Raw genomic sequence first — 13482 nt, 5'->3', positions numbered from 1 at the left:
CTCAGAAGTCTTTACAGGACTCAGTGGGGGTGGGGCAGCACCTCTGCATTCCGCAGAGCAAAGAAAGTAGCCAGGATCCCTTTCTCAGGCAATGCCTCACCAAGCAAAGACCTTCCATCTCCTTCTAGGATACTCTCAGTGGGGTTTCTAGCTGCCGGCCTGCTATTCAGGGCTGAAGAGGAGGGAGGGCCAGGCCAGCCAGCCTCCAGAGCATATGTTCTCATTAGAGTCAAGACATCATGGGCGGAGCCGGCCTGAGAACTAAGAGGCAGTTCCCAGCTCTATAGTAAATGCACTTGGGGAATCTCAGGAGCTCAGGGCTCACAGAACCCTATTTTTCATACGTAAAGTGAGTATGGGCTTCAGGATCTCCGAGGTCCTTCTGGGCTGGATACCTTAATAAATCTAAATTCAAAGCTCTCAAAAAGGCCACGATCTAGTTACAAACTAGACCCGATTTATGTGAATTTTGACTACCAGGTAACACACTGAGCTCTGATTATAGAATTGATCATAATTACATACATTTTTGCTAAATCTAAAATAATTTTCTTCACACTTCTTAAAAATATTCCTCCAAAGACAAAATGGGTTAAAATGCATTTTACTTAATCCCTCTTCTTCTCTACCTTGGAGAACAATTTCAAGGCTTAAGGAGGCAACTCAAGAACTGTGCTCATTCTGAGAAGATGGTACTTCAGGAACAAGCACATGAGACTGTGAGAAAGAGACAAATGAATTCTTTCACACATATTCTGAAGTACAGAAGCTGAAAAAGCATGCAATTTTTAAGGATACTGAAAGTTTTTTGGACTTGGCAGGAACATGAGAAAATCAGAGTTGACAGTAACACAGTAAAATCATAGCTGTCTGAAAGATCATCCTGAACTGGAAATGTACCCTTTAAGCAAACCTACTTTGAACTTTGTTTTTGATAACTTTTTGAAACACCATTACCCACTTTCCTGATGCATTAAACAGTATCTGAAACAATGTAATCTTGGCTTGATGGCTTCAGGTAGTGACTACTAACAGTAACAACAGCAAGCAACATTTATTATACACTCCCTGTGCTTTATAATAATATGTGCTAAGTCACTTCAGTCATGTCTGACTCTTTGTAACCCCATGGACTGTAGCTTTCCAGGCTCCTCTGTCCATGGGACTTCCCAGTCAAGAATACTAGAGTGGGTTGCCATTTCCTATTCCAGGGGATCTTCCTGACCCAGGGATTGAACCCAAGTCTCTAATGTCTCCTGTACTGGCAGGTGAGTTCTTTACCACTGGTGTCACCTGGGAAACCCATGTATAATAATAATACCATTTTAAGCTCTTTGTGTAGATGCTCACATTTAAGCTTTCTGATCCAAGAAAGTGCGTACTTGATTATCACTGCCATTTTACAAATGAGAAAACTGAAGCTCTGACAGATTAAGTAAGCAACTTGCTTAAGGTCACAACAACTAATACACGGTAAAAGCCAGATTCAGGCCCAACTTGTCTGACTCCAAAACTAGCCCTTCTCACCATCCCATGTTGCTACAAAAGAATGTAGCCGGGGCAGGTAAAAGCATCCGGAGAATCTCCAGGACCCTCTTGGGTGAAGAGACCCCAGACTGGTGCTTTTAAAATGTATGTCTACTTTTTGTTTTTTTAAGGTAAGTATAGTTAACGTGCAAAATTATATAAGTTACAAGTGAACAATACAGTGATTCACAATTTTTAAAAGTTATACTCCATGTATTGTTATTATAAAATATTAGTTATATTCCTCATGTTGCACAGTATCTCCTTGCAGCTTATTTCATACCTAACAGTTTGCATCTCTTAATTCCCTAGCCCTAGATTTCCCCCTCCCCCTTCCCTCTCATCACTGGTAACCACTAGTTTGTTCTCTATACCTGCGAGTCTGCTTCATTTTTGTCATACTTTATGAATCCCACAGATAAGTGCTATTATTAAATATGTCTACTTTAAAAAATACATACTCCGTCAGGGAATGGCATGATATATTGAAAGCGATGAAAGGGAAGAACCTACAACCAAGAATACTCTACCCAGCAAGACTCTGATTCACATCTGATGGAGAAATCAAAAGCTTTACACACAAGCGAAAGCTAAGAGAATTCAGCACCACCAAACCAGCTTTACAATGAATGCTAAAGGAACTTCTCTAGGCAGGAAACACAGAGAAGGAAAGGACCCACAAAAAATAAACCCCAAACAATTAATAAAATGCTAACAGGATCACACATATCGATAATTACCTTAAATGTAAGGTAAATGTAAATGTAAAAAATGTACCAACCAAAAAACATAGACTGCTGGGTAGATGAACCCCACAAATTGTATGTAATTATTTTATATTGTTACGTTAATCATGTTTCCATCATGGCTTGCAACTGTAATTATTTGGTTTTTTTTTTTTCGGTCTGGCTACTATTGATTGTGAAAACTGATAAACATCTTTTACTATTGTGATTTAGTTCAGTTGAGTTCAGTCACTCAGTCCTGTCTGACTCTTTGCAACGCCATGAATTGCAGCACGCCAGGCCTCCCTGTCCATCACCAACTCCCGGAGTTCACCCAAACTCATGTCCATTGAGTCGGTGACGGCATCCAGCCATCTCATCCTCTGTCGTCCCCTTCTCCTCCTGCCCCCAATCCCTCCCAGCATCAGAGTCTTTTCCAATGAGTCAACTCTTCGCATGAAGTGGCCAAAGTATTGGAGTTTCAGCTTTAGCATCAGTCCTTCCAAAAAACACCCAGGACTGATCTCCTTTAGAATGGACTGCAAAGATGGGCTCGATAAAGGACAGAAATGGTATGGACCTAACAGAAGCAGAAGATATTAAGAAGAGGTAGCAAGAATACACAGAAGAACTGTACAAAAAAGATGTTCATGACCCAGATAATCACGATGGTGTAATCACTCACCTAGAGCCAGACATCTTAGAATGTGAAGTCAAGTGGGCCTTGGAAAGCATCACTACGAACAAAGCTAGTGGAGGTTGAGCTATTTCAAATCCTGAAAGATTTGATGCTGTGAAAGTGCTGCACTCAATATGACAGCAAATTTGGAAAACTAAGCAGTGGCCACAGGACTGGAAAAGGTCAGTTTTCATTCCAATCCCAAAGAAAGGCAATGCCAAAGAATGCTCAATCTACTGCACAATTGCACTCATCTCATGCTAGTAAAGTAATGCTCAAAATTCTCCAAGCCAGGCTTCAGCAATACGTGAACCGTGAACTTCCAGATGTTCAAGCCGGTTTTAGAAAAGGCAGCGGAACCAGAGGTCAAATTGCCAACATCCTCTGGATCATGGAAAAAGCAAGAGAGTTCTAGAAAAACATCTATTTCTGCTTTATGGACTATGCCAAAGACTTTGACTGTGTGGATCACAATAAACTGTGGAAAATTCTGAAAGAGATGGGAATACCAGAACACCTGACCTGCCTCTTGAGAAACCTGTATGCAGGTCAGGAAGCAACAGTTAAAACTGGATATGGAACAACAGACTGTTTCCAAATAGGAAAAGGAGTACGTCAAGGCTGTATATTGTCACCCTGCTTATTTAACTAATATGAAGATAACATCATGAGAAACGCTGGGCTGGAAGAAGCACAAGCTGGAATCAAGATTGCTGGGAGAAATATCAATCACCTCAGATATGCAGATGATACCACCCTTATGGCAGAAAGTGAGGAGGAACTAAAAAGCCTCTTGATGAAAGTGAAAGTGGAGAGTGAAAAAGTTGGCTTAAAGCTCAACATTCAGAAAACTAAGATCATGGCATCTGGTCCCATCACACTATTGTGATTCAGTTCAGTTCAGTTCAGTTGCTCAGTCGTGTCGGACTGTTTGTGACCCCATGAGTCGCAGCATGCCAGGCCTCCCGTCCATCACCAACTCCCGGTGTTCACTCAGACTCATGTCCATCGAGTCTTTATTATTCATTTAATACCACTGTATCATGACTGTGTGCTCAGTTGCTCACTCATGCCCCACTTTTTGTGACTCTATAAACTATAGCCTGCCAGCCTCCTCTGTCCATGGAATTTTCCAGGCAAGAATACTGGAGCAGGTTGCCATTTCCTCCTCCAGATCTTCCTGAATCAGGGATCGAACCCACGTCTCTTGCATCTCTTGCATTGGCAGGCAGATTCTTTATCACCAGTGCCACCCGGGAAGACCATATCAACAGAAATCAGTAAAATTCTATATCCCCAAAACTACCATTTAAGAGAAAAACCTGTAATTGCTTTTTTAAATCCAGACGCACAGTAGAATTATCTTGGAATATTTTGAAAAATACCAATGCACAGGTGGTGTTTTTTTCTTCAAAGCTCCAGACCTGATTCTAATGAGCAGCCATGTTTAAAACTACTGGACTATAGATTATCTTTTAGTACTATCGAGTTTGTTTCATTTTTTTCTATTTCACATTCAGTGCTATTTTGTTTATGTTTTCCAATTTCTCCATCTCTCTTTCGTGTTATTCTTTCTCAAGCCTTCATGAAGTGTAACAGAAAGCTTTTGTATACATGCTGCTGCTGCCACTGCTGCTAAGTCACTTCAGTCGGGTCCAGATTCTGTGCGACCCCCATACACAGAAGCCCACCAGGCTCCCCCGTCCCTGGGATTCTCCAGGCAAGAACACTGGAGTGGGTTGCCATTTCCTTCTCCAAAGCATGAAAGTAAAAAGTGACAGTGAAGTCGCTCAGTTGTGTCCGACGCTACATATACGTATACTTTTGTATACGTATGTGTACATAAATAGCATGCACAATATATTTAATTTAGAAAATTATGAATTTTTGCCTTGCTAAAAAAATTACATTTTGATTCTACTTGTTTGACTATGAACAGAGTGCTAGATTTCTAATTTATATTCACTCAAAACTCTGATATAGTTCCATTTATTCTGGCACCTAGTATCACTGCTAATAATCTAGAAAGCTTATTATCTTGGTGATTTAAAAAAATTTTTTTTTTGAATGAAGCTTGAAACTTCTAATCCAATTCTGAGAATATAAAGAAATACTATGTTGCAAAAGCAATAACCAGGAAAGTAACATGTGATACAGTATTATTGTATCACATTGTATTATAAAGTGAAGATTTTGTTCAAATATCAAAAAACTTTATATTAGTGTCCATTATTTGTTTTCATACCTTATACAAGATTCCATATTGCATTTAATTGCATTGAGCAGCTTCAGCCTCATGCAACAAATTCTGATAACTTCTCTTTTCATTTTTATTCTGTCACAAATACTTTCTAATTTCCCTTATTATGGTTTCTTTGATACACTTACTTAAAAATAGACATTTAATTTCCAAACACATGGGGTTAAGTATTTTTTATGTTAATTTCTCATTTTGATATTCCTTTCTCATTTAAAACCTTTTTTCTCTGCAATCACCCTCTTCGTTTTTTCAATCTTATGACTTTATTGAAGCTTTTTACTTGGCTAAGTAAAGACGCTCTTGGTGACTGTCACATTGCACATGACATGAAAATATGTGGGTTATTTTCAAGTATCTTTCGATATTGATTTCTAACATAATTCCATAGTAATAAGAGAACAGACTATATGATTTCAATATCTTTAGACCATGAAATTTTTGCATCTTGTTTTATGGCCCTGGATATGTCCCAGTGTCACCAGATTTATAGTCTACGGGAACTAGAATAGAATTTGTACTCTGTTGTTGTGTGAAAATTATATAAATCTTAATTACGTTGAATTGATTCATAGCGCTTTTTCAGGTCTACTCTATCCTTCTAATTTTCTGTCTATCCATTCTATTAATTTTTGAAAGTCTGATATTGAAACACCAACTAAAAATCTTAATTTATCTACTTTTACAAATAATTATAATACATAGTGGAACTATATATAATTGCTCTTTATTTTCCAAGTCTCCTGTAAATGTGTTATCATATTCACAATTTAGAAAAGAAAAAATATATACTTCTTCAGGTTAACTTTCAATTCTTCTGTTATGTGTTGTGCAATGTCAAAAGAGCACCTACATTTATGGTTTGAAAGAACTCTTCCACGCTGGTACACCCCTTTCCTCTTTTTTTTTAATTTCTCCCCCAGCTCTCTTTGTAAAGAATGCCCAATTGAGTAATTACTAATGCCTCTGTTTCCCTGCAGGTATCTTCATAGGAGAAAAAGATACCATCAAATTTTCCAGGATGGCTTTAAAAGGAAGAGGCCTTCTTAACCATGCCCCTAGTAAGATCTTTTTTTAAATTACAATAGTTAGCGTAATTCATATGAGACCAAAGTTATACTACTACAGGATTGTACATGTTTTGCAGTTACTTGACATTAGTGTCTACAAATAATGAATATGAGAGTCTATTTATACACCTCCTTGACATTTTACTTAGGAGGCAAGTCATGTCCGGATAATGAGCAACATTCATCCAGGATTGGACTTCCATGCTCAACTCTACCACTAACTAGCTAGCTAAATGATTTTCAGGGCAATCTTTGTGTCTCAGCTGCCTTTATGGTAGCTATCTCTAAAGTCTCATTCAGATACAATATTTTATGGCTTCGAGTACATTGGAAAGATTGACGCCAGGAGGAGAAGGGGATGACAGAAGATGAGATGGTTGGATGGCATCACTGCCTCGATGGACATGAGTTTGAGCAAGTCTCCGGGAGTTGGTGATGGACAGGGAAGCCTGGCATGCTGCAGTCTGTGGGGTCACAAAGAGTTGGACACAACTGAGTGACTGAACTAAACTGCACGTTTACTTTAAAAAATCAGAGTTATTTTTATAGCATTTTTTGATAATAGGAAAAAATTTGGCAGACTTGTTTAAAGGACCTTTAAACATATTTAGTAGTAAAGGGTGGGGGACTAGAGGTAGCTCAATTATTTAATACTACACAAGATATTAGACAAAGAACATTGAGGGAAAAGTCAAGACTTAGTTTCCCCAAAGAATCTCTTTCTTAAAATACCAAACACTGGCCTGTCCTTTATCATTTCTGTCTCCTTAGGGGAAAAGTATGTCATGGTATCCAAGAGTGACCAACCAAAACTCACCTTTGACAAACACAGTTTTGTGGTTTTGTAGGTTATAAAGGACTTAAAAGGCCACAGGTTCTCTACTGGGTTATGAGATATAAGGGTTCTATGCAGTGCTGATCTACCCATGTATGTATAGCCCTCATCACTCATACTGACCTGTTGGGCTTCCTCCTGTCTGACCTTTAGACCCATGCTTTAAACTTGTTCCGATAATGAATTTGTATTACCATAGCTTATTATATAATTTAATACAAATAAGTTAACTAAGCTGCTGAAGTCCAACAAATTCACTTTTTACAAATGTGAATCATCAGCACAAATTTCTCAAAGTGGTTTATTAGCTCACTTAAGAAATAAAGATGCATTTACTTGAAAATACATTTTTTAACCTCTTTTCCACTGAATTAACTAGGTTCTAGATCCTATAAGAGCTCCTTTATATGAATGTTAAGTTACCCAGTAAGAGAAAAATACTCCTCCCAAAGAAATTATCAGTAGCTTACAGAATATTAAGCTGAGCATAACTGATTATCCATTAACAATCTTTTCCTGCATTTGTACATATATTAATGTTCAACACTCAGCATCTACTCTAATACTTACACTGCTGAAATCTTAAATTTATTCATTTACTTGTTAAAGAGAGAAATTTTTACAAATGCTCCATGACCTACTTGCTCTGAGGAAGGTCCTAAGAGTGGGAAAATCTTGCATTTGCTCCTGTTCAATGTCTGGTGTGTTTCAGAACTTGGTGAGCTGAACAGGCAAGGTAACCCAAGGGCATCCAAGCTCCTTCAGAGTCAGGTCTTCAAATGGTGGCCTTTATTATTTTGCAAATAGTATTTTCCATACTACTACTCATACAAATAAGTTTCAAAATAAAAATGTCTTGTTTTAATATGTCAAGGTGGATTATTCCTATGTCTGATTTTTAATAAAAGTTAAACATAATTATAGTTAACATAAATTATAGACTCATGAACAACCTAAGGCTAGTGTGTCAGGCATAAAAATATATCTTCACCATTAGCTATCAATATGAAAATTTTCTTTCAACTTTTAATTATGTAATAGTTCTGGAATTAAAAACTAAGGCCTGTTTTGAGAAACCTAGAGAAGAAAACTGTGACCCAACAGTTAACTGGTCCTAAAACCATACCTGATAGACCCAAACCTGGCTGTCAGCCTCCCCACTCCCATCCCATTTAGACTGGTGGGGGTTCTAGTCTAAGAAGGGAGGGCTCACATTGATAGTTTGACTGTCTTCAGGCCCTATTACTCAGAGACACTCCCCATAATTACACAAAAATGGGGGGAAAAGTTCATACTCTAAATTAGGATTAAGGTTCTAATTCTAAAGGATAGTGTAGATGCTTTGCGTAGACTCTCCCTAAAAGCTTCCTGATTTTAAAAAAAAAAAATGTTGGGGTAGAAAAAGAAATTACTATTTTTCTAAAAATTCCATGATGCTCTTTCACTTCTGTGCTTCATTTGCTTTTTAAAGTTAAGGGCAACTTGAGCACAATTTTAAAAAGATCAGCCTCGTGGGAATATGTACCATGTATGTATTATAAATTTCATGGACGTCCCACAGTTGATTTATTTATGAAGTTTTCATGGGGTGGAGGATGTCTTAATTTCAGTTTTAAGCTTTATGACAAATATTTACCATCCATCCAGTCAGTACTAGAAAGCATGTAGCTAGCACCTTTTGTGAAGAGTGCTAGGCAATAAACATCCTATTTGAAATTAAAGACTGTTTCCCCTTAACACAAATTTTTAAAAAAATTTACCACAATAGCAGTAACACAACTGCGTTGGCAAAAAAAAAAAAGAAAAGAAAAGAAAAGAAAAAAAGCACTGGCTGTTTTTAAACCAAATTTACAAAATGAAAGTTTGGCTCAGAATTATAGTCCAAGCGCCCAATATGTTAGAAGACTTGCTTATATAAATACTTTCTAAATTTTACCTATAACACTGTTAGTACCTCCAGGTGTGATAGAGAACCTAAGTAAATAAAAAGAACTAGAAAAAACAGGAACAATAAATATCAAGATTAAGGCGAAGATCCCTTGGTTCGTGACAAGGCATACATGGTACCTGAAACTGAATCTAAATGTATCAAGTTGAAGTCCATTCATAATGGGCAACCACTCTTCCCTCTCTAAAACTGAATGTTTACAGCACAGTTTTATAATAGCATGAGTTAACCTTTTTTTTGGTTTACAAACGAACACATCTGCCTGAACTAATCTGATAGAAAACCATAATCCATTTCTTCCCATTAGTCTCTGACTAAATACTAAAGCTAATCATGTTGGCTTTCTACCCCCACCTCCCCACCCACCTTGGATCTCAGGGCAACATGAAATTTTAAAGAATCCATTTAGTTCCACTACTTTATGCAAGACTGGGCAGTTTAAAAACATCCAGGTACAAAGATGTTAGCATCACACTGATACAGAAGGCTACGTAAATTTCCTTTATATGGTTAATTAAGACCTTTTGATCTACAAAGATAATGCTGGATCTAATAGCAACAGGTACGGGAGGAACACGTACTGTTAATATTCTGTCCTGAATTGACTGCTACCGTCCCAGTGCTTCTGATCTAAATGCACTTTTACTCAGTACTAATCGGTACCAATAGATTTTTCACATCCACGGATCTATAATATTTAAAATAATATCCTGGGACAATTGTGATCTGCACTGTCAGTTCACAGGAATTCAGAGGCATGAAATGTGAATTACACTGCTTCAAACTTAAGGAAAACATAAGCAGATACAGATTTGGGGCTAATTTATCTATGGGTTTTGGTGGGATATTTTCAAGGAGGCTGAGAGATGAAAAGGAGAGGGAGATGACTGGTGAAAGCAGAGCTTTTTTCCATCTTCCTGGAGAGTGGGAGAAGAGTTTCATGGAGAAGGAGAACTGTTGTCACAGGGAGTACAATCCACTTCCCCAAGTCTGGGAAGGTTTCATGCCTGAGGAAGGGTCTCATAGTCAAAAGGCTGATGGGCTATGATACAGGAGGGGTGACTGCAGGCAGTCTGCCTAGGGTAAACTGAAAGGGACCCAAATTCACCTTAACTTGCTCAATTACAGCTTAACCAAATTCATCTGGTCGTCATATTAAAATCACAAATTCTACAACGATCAAGCTACCTCCAATCTGCAGCCACTTCAGCTAAGTACCTCTTCACAACCTCAAAACTCTTTTTATGCTCTGAAAATGGGGGAGGGGGGGAATCAGGAAGCTTCCTTTCCTGAGTACCTGGTCCAATGTCAAAACATAGCATTTATTTTCAAACCCTGTGAAACTTAAAAAAAAAAATGAAAATTCATAGTGTATTTCAGAAATTGGAATCAAAATTTGGGGTAACATGCTTTTAACATGGTTTCTACAGTTGTTGGATTGTGCAAAAATCCAGAATGGTATAGTTTCACAGGGAAAAGTGGCTGAGAAAGGAGGCTTGTCCACAGACAGCCTGGTGACAAGAAGTCTGGGCTTCAAGTCCTGACTCAGTCACTAGCTGGTTCTGGGGCTCTGGGCCTTTCAACGTTCATTTTTCAAACGATACTCTGAAACGATTTTTAGGGTCCTCTTCAGCTTCAAGCTAAGCACAAACTGACCATATGTTTCAAGTTCCAACCGAAAATTACAGGAAAGAAATTACGAAAGACTTAACAAAGTCCATGTTTGCCCGAGATTAAGTCTGTCGTCACTGTGCTGCTGTGGAGGAAAACCTGTTGCATCACAAGGAATACTCTTTCTAGCTACACTAGAAACGCAAGAAGCAGCAGCCTGGCTTTTTATATCTTTTTTTTTTTTTTTTCATTTTGTGAAAAGTAAACAACAGTGTGCCCCCTATGATAACAAGTTCTCAAGTTTCACCTTTATAGTCTGTAAGTACACACAGGATGCCACCTGGCGGAATGGGGCCACGTGACTGAACGCGGGCTGGGCTGGCCTGCTGTTGGAACATTTCTGTGATGCGTGATTGATGCTTTGCGTTTACATTCAAGCTTCATTCCAAACCCATGTCCAAGCTTTATTAGAAGGCTGTTTGGGACCTTCACTGTTGCTGTTTTCAGGGACGATTAACCACCTATTGGCCAGTGGAAGAGGAAGTCTGCACAGGATCTGCCCATGTATTTAACACCTACTTCGTGTGGTTTATGCTCACTGGAGCATGCAAGTTAAAAACAACGGGATTCAACCTCAGATCCTAATGGGTCACATCTACTCTGACAATAAAAGGGAAGTGAAAGAGCCTTTGACACTGCATCTGGTGGGAGTGGAAAACGTCCCCGTCTCCCCACACTAATGTTACAGACCTGCCCTCCGCCCCCGCCCCCACCCCCAGCACTGTAATATCACACAGTTAAGAGTTTCAAAGGTCTGTCATTTTTCCCAGAAAAACACCGCAGGTCTGGAGGGACTTCTAGCTGGGCGCACTCACCTCTTTGATCTTTTCCCTTTTCTCGCGGATGGCTGCGTCGGCGGGTTCCCGGTCAATCGCCCCGATTGTATTCAGGGGTGCTAAGTACACGGGGGGCAGCCTTCTGAACCCCGCCCTGTTACTCAGCTGGTCCTGGGCCACCTTCTCCTTCTCCATCAGGATGTCTCTCTGGATCTCCTCGGGCAGCTTCTGCAGGGTCTCCTTGGCTTCCCTCAGAGCCCGCTCGTGGTTTTCGCGGATCCTGGCCAAGTTGTCCTCTAGGGAGGCCGCGGGGTCCCCCGGAGCGCCCTCCTCGCCGCGCCGGGCGCGCCCCTCCGCCGCGTCCTCGGCGCGCGCCCCGGGTCCGGGCTTGTGGTCGGCGGCCGGCTGCAGGGCGGGGCTGGAGTGGAACAGGACCCCGCTGAGCAGCTTGGAAGAGTCGGGCAGGAAGAAGATCGCCCCGAAGCAGAGCGTGATGAAGGCGCTGAACACCAACAGCAGCACGAACTTCTCCGTCAGGCGGAAGGCGGCGGGGCCCGACGCCTTCCTGCCGCTGCCGCCGCCGCCGCCGCCGCCAAGCCCCCCGCCCAGGCCGCCGCCCGCCGGACTACTGAAGAGCGGCAACAGGCCCCCCACGGGCATCGCGCCCGCCGCCCCGGCCGCCGGGTCGCCCGCTGTCCAGTGGCCTCGCGCAGCGCCGCTCAGCAGCCAAACTTCGCCGCCGCCGGGCGTCAGCGGCCGCGGGGCTGCGTCCTGGGCATCCAGGCCGCCCAAAACCCCCGCCCGGGCTGCAGGTATCCCCCGGGGAGACAACTCCCCTCAGGGTCTTCTCCGCGAGGCGGGTCCTTTGGCAAACGACGCGCGCGCGACAGACCTCTCGCTGCAGCCCCTGCGGGGAGAGAAACAGTAAAAACACAGTAATTAACCAGGATGGTGATAAAGTTTCCACCGGTCTCCACCCTCCGACGGCCGCGAGAGCCGCCAGGACAGCTCCCCCGGCACGGAGTCCGGAGTCCAGCTGCCGGCACCACCCTCGGAGCCCACTCTTTGGACTTAGGGTTGAAGTTGGCGGGTCTCGGGGGCGGGGTGTCCCGCGCACACCTGGAGCAGGGCCGCGCGCGGTCACCTCCTTGCAGAGGGCAGCGCGGGAGAGGCGCAGCAGGGGTAACGGTGGGGGACTCGTCAACTTCGCCTGCTCCTCATCCCGAAGATGGGACCAGCTGTCTCTCCGCTTCCCAGGTGGCGTCTGAGCGTGCCTCCCCGCAGCCCCGAACACCGCGCGGCTAGGCTAGCGCGCCGACCCGCGGGCGAGTCGGAGCGAACAGGGCAGCGCGACACCCTCCGCCGCGGCCCCGCGAGCACTAACACCACTGCCGGTCTCGGGGCGGTCGGAAACGAGGGCGGTGATGCGGCCGGAGAGTGACGGCGCGGCCGGGCCAATCACGCGCCGCTCAGGGCCCCCCGGGGGCGGGGCCGAGGCGGGGAGGGGGGCCGTGCCGGGAGGGGAGTTTACGGGAAGCGCAGCCTCGCGGGGGCCCGGCCGGGGGCGGGGAGGTAGCCGGGGCCCTTGAGGCATGAGGCGGGCGGGAGAGGCGGCGGGAAGCCGGGCAGCCTGACCCTCCACTGAGGCCATGGGCCGGAGGCGGCGGGCAGGACCCGGGGTCCGGGAGTTTATCCCGCTCTGGCCTCGGGCCCGGGTCCCAGAGGGTGGCTGGTCTCGAGTTGCAGGGGAGGCGCCTGGGCTGATGCAGGACCTCCTTGCTGCCCCCTCGGACCTGCGCCTGGCCGTACGGGGCCCGCTCCAGGAGGGCCGAGAAGGACGGGGTCTTGCCAAGAATTGCCAGATCTCTATGAAGCATGGTTTCTCTTCTTTACCCAAAGCAGGGATTCCACCAGTGCTTGGTAGCAGTTAACCCAAAAGTCCCTTGATGAGAGGCTGTGATTTGGAGAGCTCTTGAGCTCTTTGGTCGAACCTC

General features: G+C 43.1%; 1 protein-coding gene across 1 annotated transcript in view; it reads right to left on the bottom strand.

Moving 5' to 3' along the window:
* Window positions 1-12873, bottom strand: part of MAN1A1 (mannosidase alpha class 1A member 1) — a 171720-nt gene extending 158847 nt beyond the window's left edge. Inside the window, exons 1-2 of the mRNA XM_040238400.1 lie at window positions 12608-12873; window positions 11528-12395 (exon numbers count right to left, since the gene is read on the bottom strand). Coding sequence (XP_040094334.1) covers window positions 11528-12148 — 621 coding nt within the window. The 5' untranslated portion in view covers window positions 12149-12395; window positions 12608-12873. The remainder of the gene's footprint in view (window positions 1-11527; window positions 12396-12607) is intronic.
* Window positions 12874-13482: the final 609 nt, after the last annotated feature.

This window comes from Oryx dammah, unplaced genomic scaffold (genome assembly GCF_014754425.2).
Source record: "Oryx dammah isolate SB20612 unplaced genomic scaffold, SCBI_Odam_1.1 HiC_scaffold_4, whole genome shotgun sequence".
In the NCBI taxonomy this organism is placed as follows: Eukaryota; Metazoa; Chordata; class Mammalia; order Artiodactyla; family Bovidae; genus Oryx; species Oryx dammah.
This window is presented reverse-complemented; position numbering and strand designations above follow the sequence as displayed.